Source organism: Neolamprologus brichardi, chromosome 20 (genome assembly GCF_056152115.1).
Source record: "Neolamprologus brichardi isolate AB-2024 chromosome 20, ASM5615211v1, whole genome shotgun sequence".
Taxonomy (NCBI): Eukaryota; Metazoa; Chordata; class Actinopteri; order Cichliformes; family Cichlidae; genus Neolamprologus; species Neolamprologus brichardi.
The window spans coordinates 19,752,026-19,770,860 of record NC_142123.1 but is presented as its reverse complement, the minus strand read 5'-3'; the positions used below and the strand labels follow the sequence as shown (position 1 = coordinate 19,770,860).

The following is an 18,835-nucleotide window of genomic DNA, read 5'->3' as shown; positions in this document are numbered from 1 at the left end:
CCTTTAATAAGGATAAACTGGTCATATTTCAAACTGTGAGACTTTCTGTCTTGTCTCTGCTCTCACCTACCAGCAGGTCGCACTGGATGGCTGCCACACCTGAGCCTGGTTCTGATCAACTTCCTGTTTAAAGGCTGTTTTTCCCTCCTACCTTTGCCGACTGTTAGCTTATTACAATAAAGCGCCTTGTTGTGAATTGGCACTATAGAAGCAAAATGGAATTGAATTAAAATGTGTCTGACACGACTGTGAGTGTGAGAAGATGATGCAGGGTTTTGAAATTCACACCAAAGGTGCCGCTACTCAAAGTTTGAATTTCAGTGAGGTCAGCCTCAAGGTCAGAGGTCAAGCTTTCTGAAACTCTTGTGACTGTGATAACTGAAGCAGGAAGTCACCAAGGACATTCAAATGTAACTGTACGCACAGCTACGTGGAGGCTGAGGGGTAGCACCTGTTTACACACTCACACAGTGTGATAGATGCATCCAGGGCAAGTGCAAGGGTCAGGGTGAAAGAGTGTGTGTGTTTGTGTGTGTGTGTATGAGGCTTGTAGTAAGAAAGTATTAAAGCTGTGTATATGTACTAGAGATGGCACGATACCACTTTTTTATGTCCGATACCGATATTATAAATTTGGATAGCTGCCGATACCGATATGAATCCGATATAGTGTGTTTTTTAATCAATAAAATGTTTTTTTAATATCTTGCTGCATTTTGTATAAGTTCATAGTCAAGTTTAAATAAATAACAACACTAAAGCTATTCTGTTATACCTGTATGTAAAAAATACACTGCGCCCAAAATATTTCATAGTTCAGCAAAACTGATCAATCTAATAAACTTAAACCTACTCCATCCTCCCTATTCTGGTATTTTAAAGAGTACTTAGCAGAAATATTAAACAACCTAACTAATAGGGTTGCAAACTCCCAGCAAAAAAAAAATAGGGAACCACCCTCCAGCTCATGATGCTTAATCGATGTAATCAAATTTAATTTGATGCAGGGGGGAAAATGCACAGAAATAAATTATTTTTCAAGAATAATTAAATAGATTCAAAATCTTTCTTCAACAGAATTGCAGACTGCACAGATGGTACCTTCCCAAAGGAAAAAGTACTATAGCTTACTAGGGTATATTAGACTTAACAGTTACTATATACAGTAATGGACTTCTATATATTTTACATCAGATTAAAACTTTGGGTGTACGATTCAGATAATTATTTATTAAAAGCTACATATTTTAAATGAGAATAAGAAAGAAAAGTATGTCTTTGTGCCCCCTTTTCCCTGTTCATGCCCTATCGGCCCCCCTGGCTAAACTTTGCTAGATCCGCCCCTGCACAGTTACCAGCCGTCAGCTACGTAGAAAACGATCCTGGTGTAGAAAGTAATATTAAATAAATTCTAACAACAGCTTATCAAGCTTAAACGTGCTGCTGTTGTTCAGCTGCTGGTTTCCTCTTTCTGGTGCAAAGTGGGCCAAAAACAAAGAAGAGAGACAGACTCGCCACAGAAAAGCCGATCAGCTGATCATTAAGCAGTTTCACGATTGAAGTAGCAGCAGGAGAGAGGGAGAGAGGCAGTCACTCCATATATCGGTTGTTACGCTTAACGTGGGAATGCTTTACAAATATTCAGAGATGAACTTACACACTTGCTTTACTTCTCTCTGGGAAAACTTCCTCGGAGATGAAATGCTGGTTTGGTAGGATGCTACAAATACACACAGCCGCTCTATCACGTGCTGCTGCAACGTGCTACGGTTATGAGCCGAGTTACGCCGTGTAGCAAGTTTTGTGAGGTGCTTTTTTGATATTTAATGGATCGGATTACATTTTTTATTTCTCGCTGATATCCGATCCAGTAATTTGGGTCAGTATCGGACCGATACGTAATATCGGATTGGTCCATCTCTAATATGTACCACTGTGTCTGTTAATCTGTCATTAAGAATTAAAATGGTTCTGAGGGTGGGAGGAGATTCAACTCAATAATAGTATGGATGATGATAATGAAGTCGCACGTAGTGTAATATACCTTTAGATCTGAGAAAACGAAACTCTTTTACTGGGACATTTACTAGGATATTTGCTTTGGCTGTTTCTAAAATGAAGTGTGGCTATCTAAGTCACCACTGTCAACACAACACATTCTTACTCAGCTAAAAGCACTTACAGAGCTGCACTTCAGAGCTGCACTACAAAGCTGCACCTACAGAGCTGCACTACAAAGCTGCACTTACAGAGCTGCACTACAGAGCGGTCCACTGATCTGAATGCCAGCCCACATCACCGATGGCTCAGCTGCTCCATTTATAGTTGGGGAAACATGTCCAGGCCACACCTTAGCTTCCATTTACCTAATGGAGACAGCTGTGTGAATTACAGCTGGTAGTGTACACCTGTAAGTATGTGCATCAGCTTAGTGTTCAGCTACAACTGTGACTGAGATGGACATGAGACAAATTTGAGGAAACGATGCAGACATAAACTTGAGCAACACGTTTGTATTTTTCTCTCTTTGTCCACTTTAACACGGACGTGTCAGCGCTAACGTCTTCAGCGTGGGCTTAGAGAGGAGAGCTTCCAGCTTACAAACCTAGCCTGTTGTTTTTTGGTGTGAAAAGATTAGATGGATTAGCTCCCACTAATCCAGAGCTTCCCAGAGTGTGGGGCCCGCCCCCTACAGGGGGCGCAGAGCCATTGCAGGGGGAGGCGCGGTATGGAAAGGGGAAAAAAATCCAAAAAACTCTTGGACACTGCTAGCACGGGGCGCCCACACAAACGCAAAGCAGGAGATGAAGCATCGCTGAATATGTTTCCAAACCAACTTCATTCTAAGCCAAAGACTAGAAAATATGGTGAAGCATATCTGCCCTTTGGTTTCACCTGCACAAGTGCCAAGGTAGGTCTCCCCTGCAGAATTGGTTTTCCCTTCGTGGGGAGCAGCACTGGGTTGTTCAAATCACAGACAAACAGTATCCCACATTCTTGATTTTTAGTTCACAAACACTTGTTGTAATGACTAACTACTCCTGACATTTTGGAGATGTTAGCTCTTTATACAGTAAAGTTACAGTGAGATACAAATAAAATCAGTCTGATCCTGCCACACTTTGTTCCCCCTGTCTAAATCACGGACTAACAGTATCCTACAGCTGTTTATTTTTTTGAACCCATTTTTGCACAGAGAGACATTTTTTTGAAAAATGTATTGATAGCAATGTTGAACATTATTACACAGGAAAAAAACAACTACACGTAAAATAATTACACCGTGATGCCTCTGCCTTTCTAAATGGAGGGACAGTAACTGCGTGTTTATATGTAAGCGTGTAAAACTTGAAGATAGTAAGATTAACAGTATTTTGTCTCTGTCATTCTGCAATTTATCTCATGTAAACAATAACGTGGCGCACAGCATGACGCGAACAAAGGCACATACCTTTGATGTTGTGTGACGAACTCTGTATTCCTCGTCCACATGTAAACGCAAGAAAGGAGTTTTAAAAAATCTCGGTTTTCGGTGATTCGAAACGCCGTTTACGTGTGGACGAAACAGCTGCGTTTTCAAAAATACCCGTGTAGGCGTGGACGTAGCGTAAAAGAGTTAGTTTATTTTATTACTACCTTAATTTATTGCAGATTACTTGTATTTGCTTAATTGTTTACTAAATGTTTGAGGTGTGAAATAAACCGCAATGGAGCAAAATATGGGTGTGTGTGGTTGGCGGATGTGTTTGTGCGGGGGGGACATTTTTCTTGTAAAACAAAGGGGGGCCTAGCAAAAAAAGTTTGGGAACCACTGCACTAATCAAACCTTTGAGTTCAAGTTTTGGCCAAACTGAACCCCAGAGGCTCCTCAGTTCCTGTGAAACCTGCCTGTGTGCTGTGATGATGGTATATCTGCCTCGATTCATTCATATGAAGTTCTGGATCAGTTCTGCAATGAAACACACACAGTCTCCAAAAATGCATAGCACAGCTGAGGTTAGTAATGTTGAAGAATAACCTAATGTGTAACGTTTTATTAATCACCCTTGTGCTCGTCCAGCCCAGCTGAAACATTGCCATCAGTTAGCGTTAGCTCAGACTGGTCCACTGATCTCAGCCCACATCAGCTGATGGCTCAGCTGCACGTTCCCACAGAGGATGTGTTTTTGAGCTGTGTTAGCCTCCACACTGCTGGTTCGTTTGATCCTTCCATCCTTGTAAGACCCTGACATGATGTCAGGAAAACAAAAACCACTGTGCAGATGAATCAGGAACTGGCTGAATACTTTATGTGTTTGTTTCTTCCACTAACGAAGGAATAATCTCAGGTGGAACTTTATAAACTGTGGATTAGGAGCAGCTGGGTAAAAAAATGCAGTCCCTTAGCAACACTACCGCCTTCTCCCTACTGCAGCAACAGGCTGTTTACTCGTGCATCTGTGTGTGTGTGTGTGTGTGTGTGTGTGTGTGTGTGTGTGTGTGTGTGTGTGTGTGTGTGTGTGTGTGTGTGTGTGTGTGTGGTTGTGTTGGCCAATGGAAGGGAGCGGGGCATGGTTAAGCTCTTGCCGAAGGGAGGCCTCTTGCTGGGAAAGGCCAAGATGTTTTCTCGCTGCAGACATGGAGCAGGGGGCTTTGAAGTTAAAACAATAGGTACGTTCACTGGTCCTCTCCCTGCTCCACCAGGTGGGTGGGAGTCTCACTTTAAGGGCCACCGCTTTGTCAGATAGCTTGCAGATCCCACCCACAGAGAGCACCGGCACAAGTGAATGAAACGCTATAGTGTCTTTGAGTGTGCAGACTGGAATATTGATGAAGCAAATATTTTCTCTCCATCTGATCTCATGTGAAGGACTCGCACTGTGGGAGTAGGTCAAGCAACAATAACGCCATTAGATTTAGAAAGTGGGCTTTTTTGTTTTCAAGTTTCAGGGAGAACAAGGAGGCAGAGTGAAAGACCACAGAGGGGGAAACACAAAGGAGAGTGGAGAAGGTTTGGGAGACGACCAAAACAAACAGTGTGTTCAACCAATGTAAATGGTTCTTTTTGCTGACTTGGAAAACGTGAAAGCGTTACCAGATGGAGACGAAGAAGAGAGAGTGCAGAAAGAGCCGTGGACACACTGATCCACAGAGCGATCCGCGGTGTCATCCACAGAGCGATCCACGGTGTGATCCACAGAGCGATCCACAGTGTGTGGATCGCTCTGTGGATCACACCGCGGATCAGTGTGTGGATCACTCTGATCCACAGAGCGATCCACAGAGGGATCCACACACTGATCCACAGTGTTTGCAGTTGAAGCTAATAAACGTGCAAAAGTTTCAGAGTAAAACAAGCTTAAAAACCTGCTGTGTCTCCACAGACCTGCAGCCTTTCTAATGAATCCTCCAAAAACAAACCTGATGTCATACGTCAGCATTTTCCTTTAACCCTGGAGAACCCATGGGGTCAAATTTGACCCCATGGGTTCCCTAGTAAACCAATGGGGTCGGCTCTGACCCCATGGGTTCTCCAGGGTTAAAATCATTTTCAGCAGCACGACGTTTATCCCAATCAGAGTAAGAACAGCAGGGCATGTTTCAGATCTCTGTTACGCTGTTGTGGGCACTCTTCTGTCCACACACTCCCCACCCTGCTGCAGCCTTCACCTTATAGGACAGGCTGGCACATGGACAAATGCCAAACTTTAGGCATCAAGGTCAACAAGTGGCTCAGGCCACTTCATTAGGTAAACCTTGATATTAACAGCTTGGACCTCGCTTCATCCTCACAACTCTGCTAATTCTTTGTGCGTTGCTCAGACGTGTTGGTCCATATTTACATGATAGTATCACACAGATACTACAGAGTCGTCATGGTACACATTTCAAATTTGGTCATTGTGGAATCCATTTGAAAGGTTCAAGCCAGTTAAAAACTAGTTCAGGCTGATCTGAGCTGTGCCAAAAAACTGTCTCCCACACCACATTACACCAAGTGCTGCTACAAGGAAGAATGGATCCATGCTTTATGCTGATTAGCAGTTTGTGACCATTGTAGCAGAAATGGAGACTCAGCAGACTAGGCAGTGTTTTTCTAATCTTCTATTGTCCAGTGTTGGTGAGCTTATGTGAACTGTAGCCTCAGTTTCCTGTTCATAGCTGACAGGAGGAGCATACACTGTGGTCTGTGCATTCTGCTCTGACCTCTGGCATCAACAATTTGTGCCGAGAGAACCGCCACTCACTCATATTTTCTTTTTTCCCTCAACCATTCTCTAAAACCAGAAAGATGATTGTGTGGAAAATCCCCGCAGAGCTACACTTTCTGAATTACTGAGTTAATCACCTTGCTACATTCTATCATTTCAATCATCTTTCTTAAAGCAAATTTAGTGGTATTTGTATCAGTAGGTACGTTCTATTGATACCTGTACTGATTGCCAAGAAAATGAAAACAGAACCATAACTCGGTACAGAGCCCGAAAATGGTCTAAACAATGGTCTGCAAATCACCATGGACATTCCCCCACCCCTCCCAAAAACATAATTTTACTTCCTTCAGATTCCAAACCTGGAAAAAGATGTGGTGACGCTCACCTGAGAGACGCCAGGAGCAAACCTGGTTTACTCTCAGTAGCTCCGTGGTAAAGCAAGTCCTCTAATTGTTCTTTCCATCCTTCTCTCCTCAGGGACGTCATCAAGAGAATAGACCAGTCCGAGTTTGAGGGATTTGAATACATCAACCCCCTGCTGCTAGCCACAGAAGAGTCTGTATGAAGGAGAAACCAGCGTCCTCCTCCGAGCTGCTGTTCAAAAACAGAAACAAACAAACAAACTTGCAAGCCAACTCAACTCAGAAAGGCGACAACAAGGAGGAAGTTCCCCCTGGACCTGTCCACAAGGCAAACGGGAGGACGGAGAGTTTTTCCCTGGGGAGCCGGACGCCGGACTACAGGAACATTCCCTGACTTTATGCTGTCTTCTCCTTTTCTTTGTTCGGTCCTGTTGTCCCTGTCAGTCCATCCTTGTGTCAGAGCAGGACTGGCTGTGTGAGCGTTTCATTCTGTGCCTGCCACCATCAACACGTTTCAGCCCATCTCACGCCCTGGATGAATACGACGGCTTTGCGAAACAACTTTAAATAATTTTACGTGCAATTTTTTATTCTTCTTTTTTTTCTATCTTGGTAGGGGGGCCACGCCTCACACACACAAGAATGTACAATGACAAAGGAGAAAATGTTGTTATTGTGTATTATGATGTAGCTAGTGAATCCAAAATTGATGCCTTTTATTGATGCAAGCGGCACATGTTCCTCCATAACCACAAACTTTTCTTTGTGTTCTGTTGTTTTCACAAACAAGGGGGTGACAACTTTTTATTTAAGAAGTGCCTCAAAGATCAAATGATTTCCCGTGTCTCTGATTGCACCTCTCTGTTCACCTGTTATGGCTGCAGCAGGTAACGCAGCTGAAACTCTGCCAGGGTATGTCTGAACTCTCGTCCAGCGTGTGGAGCTCGCTAAGCTGCCTCAGTCCCCACACACAAACAAACCTTCTTATTTTTAACCAATCGTTCAAATAATCAACATTTCCTGTGAATATGTAATTGACACGAGCAGCTGGGAGGAGACCTGACCTCTTTCCTTACACATGTGTAATTGTAATATTTCCCAGTGAAGGTCCGCGTTATCGTCACATAGGTGAGGAGCAGCAGACAGACTTGGCCCATGCCTGCTGTCAGACGTTGGCTTCAGCTTTCACAGTAAATGCAGCTTTGGGTTCCTCCTCACCAGGTGCTGCTGCGTGACCATCTGTGTGACCTGCTGGGGGAAACTGGTCACCGTTTCCTTTATGGGCTCACTGTGTGGTTCCATGTCTACAGTGACCTGCTGCAACGACAGCTGGAAATCTGTTTGCAAGTCTAAATGAAATGGGAGAACAGCAGAAAAGCCATGAGAGCTTTTCCGTGGTGTTCACAGACATTAGTGGGTCTTCCCTGTGTGGGGGAACAAAGCTATTTTGGGTTAAATTCCAGGTGTCTTACTTTGGAGTTTGTCTCGCCGCCCTCCCTGAGCCTGGTTCTGGCAGAGGTCTGTTCCCATTAAACGGGCGTTCTTCCTCCCTACTGTTGCCAAGCTCTGTTTATAGAGGATCATCTGATTGTTGAGGACTATGCCTACAGTACTAGAGATACTGTAAAAAAGTGCCCTGAGACAACTGCTGGGGCGCTAAAGAAAGAAAAGTGGGTCATTCCCAGTCTCAGCTGGAATGTTCTGGATGAGTGCTAGTCAGGGGTTGGAGGATTAGGTCACTATTATAATTCATGCCCTCCACCATGCAGCTGCTGGTGCACAACAGCTATAAAACCAGTACGAAGCCATGAGTTTGTCTTTACTATATAATGAAGTTTTCAGGACACTTTAACTCTGTATACTGCCTCCTTTTATACACAGCAAGCAACATATCAGTACCTAACTGAAGCTTTGATGTTTTAATGCTGGGACATCAGTGAGCACACATTCATGTCTCCAACACAACTTGGTGCTTCTGATGCAAGCTGTGTGTATCTGCATACATGTTCTTCTGAGGGAGAAGCTCTCAATTGGCTGTTTGTGATGAAACCTGACCGACGCTAATTTAATAACCTCATAATAGGATTAATTAGCTGATCAGTCACAGGGCCTCAATTAGCTGCAGGCCCTGTACAGGCAGGGAGACGGCGTAATGAAGTTCCAGTCACAATGAAAATACACACCTCTAATCTAAAGAAGCATCCTCCTCCTCCAACCCCGACACTCCATCTCACAGACTGTATTTTATTACCTGCACACAGGTGATACATTAGTGATGCTTTTTTTCCCCTTAAGGGACCAATGGATAAACTGGAAGCTCTTGACTCCACCTTACAGAACATGAAGGCTGCTCAAACCCCATGAAGGATTATTCAACTACAGTTCTGCTTTTACATAATGCTGGCCAGGTCTGCTTCATTTAGCTTCATCGCATCTTTGTAAATATGTGTAATTATTAAAAATCAAACTGGTTTTCTGTGAACCGAGTCCTTTTTTCTCTCACTGACGTCCTTTATTTGTGCTGACGACAGCAGGAAGATCTGTGCAGATGCTACAGATTTGCATGCGAGTGAACACTTGGGCGCATACAGCTCCTCTGATCAGCCCTCAGCTCTGTTCGTGCAGAGGAGAAGAAGCACAGTCACCCTGAACCTAACGACACCGGGCTCAGTCACACTCGGTGAAAAATGATTTGCCCCTTCCTGATTTATCAAACAAATAATTTAATATTAGACAAATAATCTGAGTATTATATCATTTATTTATTAAGATCTGCCTTTTGTGAAAAGGCAGGTTTGCATAACTGGTTGAACATTAGTTGTGGTGTCCCACAAGGTTCAGTATTGGGTCCCAGACTGTTTCCTGTGTGTATCAATGACATGTGTAGAGTGACAGACATACTGAGGTTTGTGTTGCACATGATACAGCCGTTCTTGGAGGTTGTCAGTGAAGAAACTGATAAAATAAGTTCTCTTTGAATTTATCCCAAACCAAATTTATGTTGTTTGTAAATTAAATTGAGAAATGTATATAAATGTGGAACTAGATGTTGATAAGGTATCCACTGAAAGGGTCTTTCCTATATGGGAACCACATAACAAACAGGTGTGTAACGAGATGGCAAATACCGTCGGGATTTTGGGAAAACCAAGGCTCATCCTAACCAATGAAAGACTGCACACACTGTTACTGCCATATTTATATTATAGTGGTAAACTCTGGATATTCCCCACAAAACATATGCACAATGCAAAAAGAGCAGTAAGGATCATACATCATGTACATTTGTCCAGTAAAAGCACCGCTTGCACCTGCTCCCTGGGACTATAGAAACAGCAGCTGGAAATCCAGGCAGCAAGAATCAGGACTGAATGAGAATAGTCAGGCTCATGTGTTACACTGCAGTCACACCATCAATGCAGAGAAATGAAGAACATGACATTGTAGAACTGCATTAGATAGCTGCAGAGTCTATACCAGGGTGGGTGACCTTGCGAGCACAGCTCTACTTGAGTGGGTGTACGTGCACTGCAGTGCCGTCATGAATGAACACTCATTACGACTAATCACTCATGAAAACATGGTGTGCTCGTGCACCGAAGAGGTGGACTCTGGTTTCCTGATCTCACTGCAGTTCAGTCAGCTGAGTTCTCTGCACAGGCTGCTGTCTGCACCGTCGTCCTCTGTGCGATACGACCCCGGAGCAGCAACCGGGCGCCTTGTAGACCGTCGGCATCGATTCAGCTTACCAGGTCATGTCCACATTCATTTCAGACAGACACTGGGCCAGGTGACCATCGCAGTCCATCTGCGTGAACCTGGAGAGCCAAGAACAACTGGACTGTACTGGATGTGGTGAACTGGACCTGACTGAATCCTGGACCTCTCCATCTGTGGGCACCACTTATGCAGCAGAATCTGGACAACTATTTGTTTGGACCTTGTGCTGAAACTGCACTGCACCTCAGACAGCATATAAACATCTTTATATTTATGTAATTATGTCATGTTGATTCTGACATGAAAGCAGAGGTCACGGGATGATGCTATGCAAGACCTGCACAATAAAAACATATATGGAAGTTCTGCTGTAAGGTAATGTTGATCCTTTGGAGGCTGGGCAGTCAGCTTTGTGATGCTGTCACTTTTAAACCTCTAAAACTTAAACTAGTTTGTTTACTTGTCGTTATCCATTTAACTAACAAGAGCTACACACACTGCAAACATCTAACTGGTGACCAGCTTCAGCTGGATGCCATCTGGCTGGTTGCTGATGTCATAAAAAAATCATTAAAAAAGAAATTCATAAAAATCAGCAACAACGCACGAAGGAAAAAAGTCCCTATGCTGATGTGAATGAAGAAAGAAAAGCACCCGATCAGTTCTTACCCAGCAGGGAACACTTGGAGACACATGGGACAACTCTGCAGTCCTCCTCCTGCTCCTCCACCTGCTCCTCCTCCATCTTTTTTGCTGCAGCCCTGCACCTCCTCTTCCTTTTTAGCTTCGACCTCATTCTGCAGAGGAACTCTGTCAGATACCTTCACCCAGTATGTTGGAAGCTTCCTACTGACTGGTCCAGTCGCTTTCCTCCCCTCCTCCTTCCCAGCACTGGAAAATCCTGGTGATGGCAGCGCCTCCTCCCAGCTGTGCAGGGACGGCCGCCGTGTTTTGCTGAGGGTTTGAGGAGAGTGAGTGGAGCTCTCCATGCTGTGGGAGGACGGGCCTCTGACAGGTGGCTCTGGCACCGCACTGGTGTGTGCTGTGGGGTCCTCTGGAGAGGAGCTGAGCCCGACAGGATCTGGGATCCGTGATGTACTCAGAGAAAGATGAGACGGTTCAGGGAAGGTAGAAACCTCACTGCTGAGGTCGCACCACCCCTGTTCCTCCACCCAAAGTCCCGCAGGTCTCTAAAAACAAGGAGAAAACAGGAATAAGGGTCTGACAACGGGTGTGTGGAACTTCAGCCAGTCATGCGGAGCGTGCTGTGGACAGTTGATCTTTGGATGATTACATGAATACACAGGTGTGTGTGTGTCATGTAAATGTTCCTCACCAATGGAAATAGGCCAGCAGCTCTAACATTATAGAAAAAAATTACAATTACTTGTTTAGGTGTCATTTTGAATGTTTTAACCAACCAAAAGTCCAAAGATATTAGTTTCATCATGAAGATTAGATCTACAAAAGAAGTTACATTTCCCTATATTCCCTTCAAAAAGGAAAAAAAAAAGACTTTATTCTATAGTGTCAGTGTTTAACTAAGTGTTGGTTCAACCTCAAGGGCTCAAAAATGAGACAGAGGTGTCAAACAAACACGGTTGCTCTAACAGCCACCCTGGAGAGCAGCTCTGCAGGTCCTCCATGTTCTGATGTCCAACTTTACAGCTGAACTAAGGATGTTTGGTGCCTGGTGTTTCTCAAAGTCAGGGGTGTGGTTTCCCCCTGGTAACAAGTGTTACTATACTTTGGAAGGAAGGGGCACATCAGCTTTAATATAAGCTATCATCCATCCTTTAACTTCACTGATTGGACCCTTTTGAACATTTGAATAGAATTAGCATTTTAATCTGACTCTTGGTGTACGAGAACCACCCCCTAATCAACTTCATACAAAACCAGGAATCCCACCCTTCTCAATAAATGGGTTGATATAGTTGTTCTTGGAAAAATTCAGTTTTCATAATACAGTGCTTAAAAACATCCTCCCTCCAACACTCAACAGCAATATTGCCCAAACTGGATGAGTTCCTCTCTTTGGGAATCTAAACATCCTCCACTGGTTGCTGACCTTCCCATCAAGTCATCTTTAAGGTCTTCCATACATGCTGAAGAAGCTCTGGGCAACATTTGTAGATCTAACATATGCCTGGAGCAGATGCTGAGCAAGCTGCCTTAATCACCTCCTCAGCATCCTTCAAAGTGACCTGGAGGACACCATTCACTTCCCCTATGGAACACTTCAACCAATCACTTTGCCCGTTTAGGGGTTGGCAATGAAGGCTGCTCGCTTCCTGGCTCTCTCTCTTCCCCTCCTGTTCGTTTAAACCAATTACCACATATATTTGTACATTATATCTATACAGACACACATCAGTGCAATACAATGCAGTTTGTGGATGCAACCTAATTACCAAGCTTGTTAGTCTTTTCTGATAACTTCTATGCTCCTGACACAATGAAACATGTTTGGGGTTCATACATTCATACATGGTGGCCTTCTTTTACATCCTATCTAGTCCTGCATCCTTTGAGATGTATTTAGGAGTGGGTCAACACATGGATACAGAAATATACTGCTCAAAAAATGAAAGCAACACTAAGAAAACACATCAGATGTCGGAAAAAGAAAATAATCCTGCTGATATCTATACTGCTGTGGACACGCTAACATGTAAGGAATAAGAGAATGCTACAAATAATTAAGCCCTCTATAGGTTCATCAAAAGCAGCCGGAAAATCTTCAAACTGAAAATCGAGTGTCATAGGAGTTCATTTTCAGAAACATCTGTACCAGTAGTCTACTAGGTATCATTTAACAGGACTCTGGCAGTGTTCATCCAGTTCCTCTTTGCACAAAGGAGCAGATAGCAGCCCTGCTGATGAGCTAAAGACAGCTATGACACACAACAAACAATCTGCGAATAGCACTTAGTGATGTCACATCCTGGAGGAGTTGTACTACCCTTGCAACTTTTATAGGGTCCAGGTATGACTTACCAGCAGTGATTCTGACCCTCAAATGCATAACTGGTGCACAGAGTCACCGGCCTCCACTTGTGAAAGCATGCCTGTTTTTTGGGATCGTTGCCCCTCGAATGCACCTGAAGTTAACTTCATAACATCAGCTGAAATGACCTGCTGCTATACTCTGATTCAGATGTGCTCCTTTAGTGTCTGAGCAGTAAGTCAGGATTTCTGACAGTGGCGACTATCAAACGAAAAACAAGACAAAGAAGATGTTAACCTCAAATGGCTTTTTGTTATGTGCTGTATCATGGTGACATCTCTATAATGTGCAATGCATCCCAATAAAATATCACAATGATTGAAATGATATGAACCCCTGAGGTGGATAATTCCCGCCCCATCTTCTCCACACTGCCTACCGAGAACTTGCAACATCACTATGTTCTCCCTGTTGTCTCCAAATTGCACAGGAGCATCACAGCACACAGGCTCCTGTGTCTGACAGAGAAACTCCACCTGTCAGAGGCCAGCGGACACGCTGTCATACAGAGTACACAGCAGGAACACTCTGGAATATTAGAACTGTGAGCATTTGGCACTTTGTGTGCTCGTGTCTTGTTGGGAGCTTCATCATATTCCCTGCAGGAGCTGTGTAATGCAGTAACATACCGCTGCAGATGCATGTGGAAGATCAGGAACCTGGTCCCAGAGCTGCTCCTCCAGGCATGGCAGAGCAGCCTGGAGTGTGAATGCCCACAGGCTCTCCACAGCAAGCAGCTGCTGTCTGTTCCACCACGCTCCTGCAGGAAGCGTCGGCCTGTGAAGCAGATCATCCACACTGTGAACTGCTGCATTCTCCTCACATCGCTCCTCATGCATGCATCTCCATACAAACCATCACTAAACAAATACGACACAACTTTGACTCGAGTATTTCCACACACATTTGTTATTTTTCCTTTTATTAATCAATCTGTAGGAATTTTTAGTCAATCAGATTATTTCTGAAGCTGCTCTTTGATCTGGTGCACACTGCAAACGAAACGAAACAGATTTAATAACACAGCAAAGCTTCACAGCTGGTTTTTAATTAACTGCATTAAAAACACCTCATTGTAAATAGTTGTATGTGTGCCTTTTTACTTTCTTTGTTTCCATTAGGGAAGAAAATTCAATTAAAAATGTTGAATTTGCTTGATGGCTGGTTACCAAACTCCAGCCATCACATCAGATACTAAAAACAACAACAGACTAATAAAATACCAGAATTCCACTGAGCAAAACTAAAACATAAACAAGGACAGCAAGTCATATTTTTTTCAGTGAAATAAATTTTCCCCAAAGGCAGCAGTGGTGAGATCGGGCGTAGAGTCCGGTTTAATGATGCCTGGATGACATCAACACGCTCCGATGTCTCAGCCTCGAGCAGTTAAATGGATACGAGCTGTCACATGACATCCATAGACATCACAACCACGCCACGCACAAATACCTTATAACACAACTTTTTTGGAAGTATTGAGGCTCTTCAGGATGTGAGAGGACACTTGATGTGTCGCTGTTGTCCTTCAGTCTCTTTCTTGAATCGTGACCAATGATAATATACAAACTGATACTTAGTTATCTTTGTCTATGGAGCCACAGATGACAGCTGGTTAAACTACAGACACGTCCTAAACACCTATAATTTTCTTCTGTAAAACTGTACTATTGTTGTTATTGTTCTCTGCCCTGAAAGCCTCAGTGTCGAACCAGATACTCTGGATGACCTCCACTAACACTGTGACTGTCACTGTTTTCTAAAGCAGTTTTTGAGCCGGAAATGTGCTTCAGTGGGCCCATTAAACACCCAGAGCTGATATCTATCATCTTTGTGAAACGAGAATTATCCTGTTTGAGAATAATGCTACATTAGACGCAGAAACAGGGGCTAGAAAAACAGACGATTTTTCCCACCCTGGCTTCTCTTCTTTGGTTTCCTGTTAAATTCTGAATGTAATGTAAAATTCTCTCAGACTACAAGTAGATCGGGGAGCAGAGCCTTCGGAGCCTCTCTCTACTTTTACGATTACACCCAAACTTGCTTTCTTTGGATAAAGCTTGCAGCTCAGACGTGACCCTGAGCCAGCCTTACTTCTGTTGCAGGGCTCAGGGTGCGAGCATTCACTGCTGTATGTCAATAACTTCTGTCTTTTCTTGTTTCTGTTTTGTCCTTGTCCCCCAACCCCCGACACATCCCCCTCCCTGCGAGCCTTGCTGTGGTTTCTTCCCATTAAAAGACAGACTCTTCCTCCCCATAAGGGCCCAGTGCTTGCTCAGAGGGGACTGCTGGGGTTTTCTCTCTAACATAGGGGGTCTTTACGTACAGTACTGGATCTAATTCAGTGCAAACCTAGTGTCAGGTGCAGGGAGGTGCACATCAGGTTACAGCAGAGTTTAAGCTCTGTGGTTATGAAATACTTTGATTTAACACAGAAGGAGAAATTCACATTTACTGTAAAAATCAAACAAAAGTAGATCGTTTTACTGACTGGAATTCTGTTGCCTGTTTGTTTAGTAAAAATCATTCGGTTAACTTGGATCCCGACTAGTTCCGCTTAATTTGAGAGTGTTAGTAAAAGAAGGTTTGAGTGGAGCCTGCTGTCGTTACAGTAACAGATCTCAGTCCTGTCCTCCATGAGGACCGCTCAGTCATTGAAGTCTGATAACAGGTTGGCAGCATCATCAACACATATCTAAAGCCAAGCTATGGTACCGGAAATGCAAAAAGTCGGATCGGTGCATGGTTACTTCAAAGAGCTTTCATATATCATATATTTATCATTATTATCATCTTATGTTTGACTCTCCTACAGGCCCGGGTTGTAGCTACATACAGTTTATTCCAGGCAGCAGGAACCGTTTCGACCATAAACAAACCGGATGTGCCTTTGTTGTAGTGATGGGTCGTTCGCGAACGAAATGGCTCTAAGAGCCGTTCTTTGACGTGAACGACGCGAGCCGGCTCATTATCGCGAGCCGTCACGTGGGTTTTTGTTGTTTTTTTTCTCTCAGCCTCTCTCTCTCGCACTTTTTTCCGCTTCACTCAGCACGCGAGCCTTGTGCTTTACGCTGGGCAGAGGGGGGAGGGGCGGTAGTTACATTCAGTAGCACAGGAACAGAGCCAGAGGGAGAGAGAGAGAGCCAGGGACAACAACGTCACATTAGAAAGGTATAGTAATCATCCACAACTATTTTCAGTTGCAGATGATAAAGGATTATGAAAGTTTATTCATGCAGGTCCATATGACAGAGAATATGCATGTTCTTTTTGTTTTCATATTTTAATTTATATTTAATTGTGTTGTGGTTTGCAGTGTTTTGTGTTGTTTCACTTTAAATTTGTAAAAGGAAAAAGCTGAAAATTTAAATAGTTAAAAATTGAAATGTGAATAGTTGATTTTTGTATTATATGATTTATTTATTGCATTTTATGTGGAGTGAATAAATAAAAGTATATTTACGGTGGCCCCTAGAGACAAAGCACATACAAACTTAAAATCACGTACGAACTCTGAAGCACGTACAAACCCTGAAGCACGTACAAACTCCAAAACACGTAAAAACACGTACAAACTCCAAAACACGTAAAAACACGTACAAACTCCGAAGCACGTAAAAACTCAGAAGCACATAAAAACTCAAAACACGTACAAAAGACAACAGAAGTGCTCCAGGATGCTAGGGCGCAGTGTTGAGCTTTTGTTACCTAGTGGCTACACAAGCCAGCAAGTACCAACGACCGGATTTGGTGTGTGGTAGTAACAGGTAAATGAACTTTTTTTTTTTTTTTTAATTATTTGAATATATATGAGTGCCTGTGTATAAATACACAAACAGTACACACATGCTTTCAATTGTGTAATTTAAGTGATCTAGTAGCTCTGCTTTGGAAGTTCAGTTCATGCTAGAAATGTGTTTTGGAGTTTGTACGTGTTTTGTCTCTAGGGGCCACCGCATATATTTATATATAAACATATATAAATAAAACCACTTTTTTTACGTTAATAATTCCTTTTGTGCATAATTTTATATTATTGTTAATAATTAATTAATTAAAGCAACAAAACCACCTGAAGAGCCCGTTCGGAGCCAAAAGAGCCGGCTCTTTTTAGTGAGCCGAACCGAAAGAGCCGGATCTCTAAAAAGAGCCAGAAATCCCATCACTACTTTGTTGCTCTTTAATGAGCAGAGTTCAGTGATTCGCGTTACTCGGCTTGTGAGTTACGCGTTACGTTTCCCCAGTGCAGATCAAATGCCGTTAACTAGTGATGTGACGTTCTGTATCGAGGATTCAAAGCTTGTGTCGAGTAATGAAGGGGGCGTTTCCGCGAGGCTTGCTTCATTTATGGGAGGAGCTGAAAATGATGACGTCCGAAGCCTCGCTGCCCGGCTGTACCACGTGACTGGTTCAGGAAGCGGTTCGAACTTGACAGCGATATAAACCCCTCAGACTTCATTCAAAATGTGTGTGTTTGATGGAGAGTTGCGGTTAGTGAGAGTTTGGAGACAGTGTGGAAGTTTAGGAGAGTGAGGAGAGAAAGTCAGGAGAGAATGGAGCCAGCTAAGAAGAGGAGGATGTCCTCCGCTGTGTGGGAACATTTTGATCTTATTCCTCCCAACAAGCAAGACCAGGTGAGCCATCAAATGCCATGATAATATAGCATGCCGTAATGTTACTAAATGATATAACAATATTATACAACTGTAATAAGTTACGTGTGTGATATTTATATTTGTGCTTTGTTTTTATTGTCTTTCCTCAGGAGAACAATCTCAAATAGATGAAGACCTGGTTAGCATGGTGATTGAGGACTCCCAGCCATTTAGCATTGTGGAGGACAAAAGACTTAAAAGATTTGTTAAATCATTACATCCTAGCTATGTTCTCTCCACTAAAAAGGCCATAAAAGCAGTGAAAATTTAGTTTTTACAGAATAAAATGTGAACAGGCAGGACTGAGGCTAGCTGTCCATACCTCAACGTTACAAAAGCACAACCACTGTCCACACCCCAACCACACCTCACCTCACAGTAAATGATCATTTCCATTTTAAGGATTTCCAAATGATCATTTTCCATACTGCCAGTATAAATATACACAGTATACTGCCATCACTACAATATACATGTTTTACACACTCCTTTTGTTGTTGACATTTACGGGCTGTGTGCAAAAGGCCACACTCTTCAAATTCATGCCAACTAATATTTTTACGTCCAGTAGATGTCCTACTAGAGCAAATGAAGCTTCAAGACGCTTTGCGCTGGGGTGAACCAATTGGATGAAAAGCTTCAGTGCTTCATGAAGCTTCATCTGCCCATCACTACCGTTAACAGCCCAGACTGTGTTTTCTCAACCTTTAAGATAAAGTTGTCGGTGCAAACAGACTCACCCACCGCTCTTTGCCGGGTTGTTGCTGGACGTTGTCGGGCTCCTCTTCGGTGCTCCCCCGGAAGCTTCGACCGTTGACTTCTTTCGCTTCAGTCTGGACTTCAAGTGATTTTCTTCCATATCTGCGTTTCACAACAACTCACAGCTCCCCGCCA

At 43.3% G+C, this 18,835-nt stretch overlaps 2 protein-coding genes across 6 annotated transcripts in view; one reads left to right on the top strand and one right to left on the bottom strand.

Moving 5' to 3' along the window:
- prkcz (protein kinase C, zeta) overlaps positions 1-9,038 on the top strand; it is a 102,647-nt gene extending 93,609 nt beyond the window's left edge. For 3 of the 4 annotated variants that reach the window (XM_087834475.1, XM_087834474.1, XM_087834476.1), the window contains one exon: positions 6,672-9,038. In XM_087834475.1, coding sequence (XP_087690601.1) covers positions 6,672-6,759 — 88 coding nt within the window. In that variant the 3' untranslated portion in view covers positions 6,760-9,038. The remainder of the gene's footprint in view (positions 1-6,671) is intronic. The other variant, XR_015717055.1, reaches the window with a different exon arrangement.
- Positions 9,039-9,358: 320 nt separating this feature from the next.
- Positions 9,359-18,833, bottom strand: si:ch73-70k4.1 (uncharacterized). Of its 2 annotated transcripts, XM_087834477.1 has the most exons (5): positions 18,686-18,833; positions 13,916-14,063; positions 11,613-11,634; positions 10,946-11,466; positions 9,359-10,374 (listed from the first exon to the last, which is right to left on the bottom strand). In XM_087834477.1, the coding sequence occupies exons 1-5, from the start codon at positions 18,798-18,800 to the stop codon at positions 10,302-10,304; spliced, it is 879 nt and encodes a 292-aa protein (XP_087690603.1). In that variant the 5' UTR covers positions 18,801-18,833; the 3' UTR covers positions 9,359-10,301. The 2 variants fall into 2 exon arrangements, with proteins under 2 accessions (XP_087690603.1, XP_006804323.1); XM_006804260.3 differs by lacking the exon at positions 11,613-11,634 and having other exon boundaries at positions 18,682-18,833.
- Between the last annotated feature and the right edge of the window lie 2 nt (positions 18,834-18,835).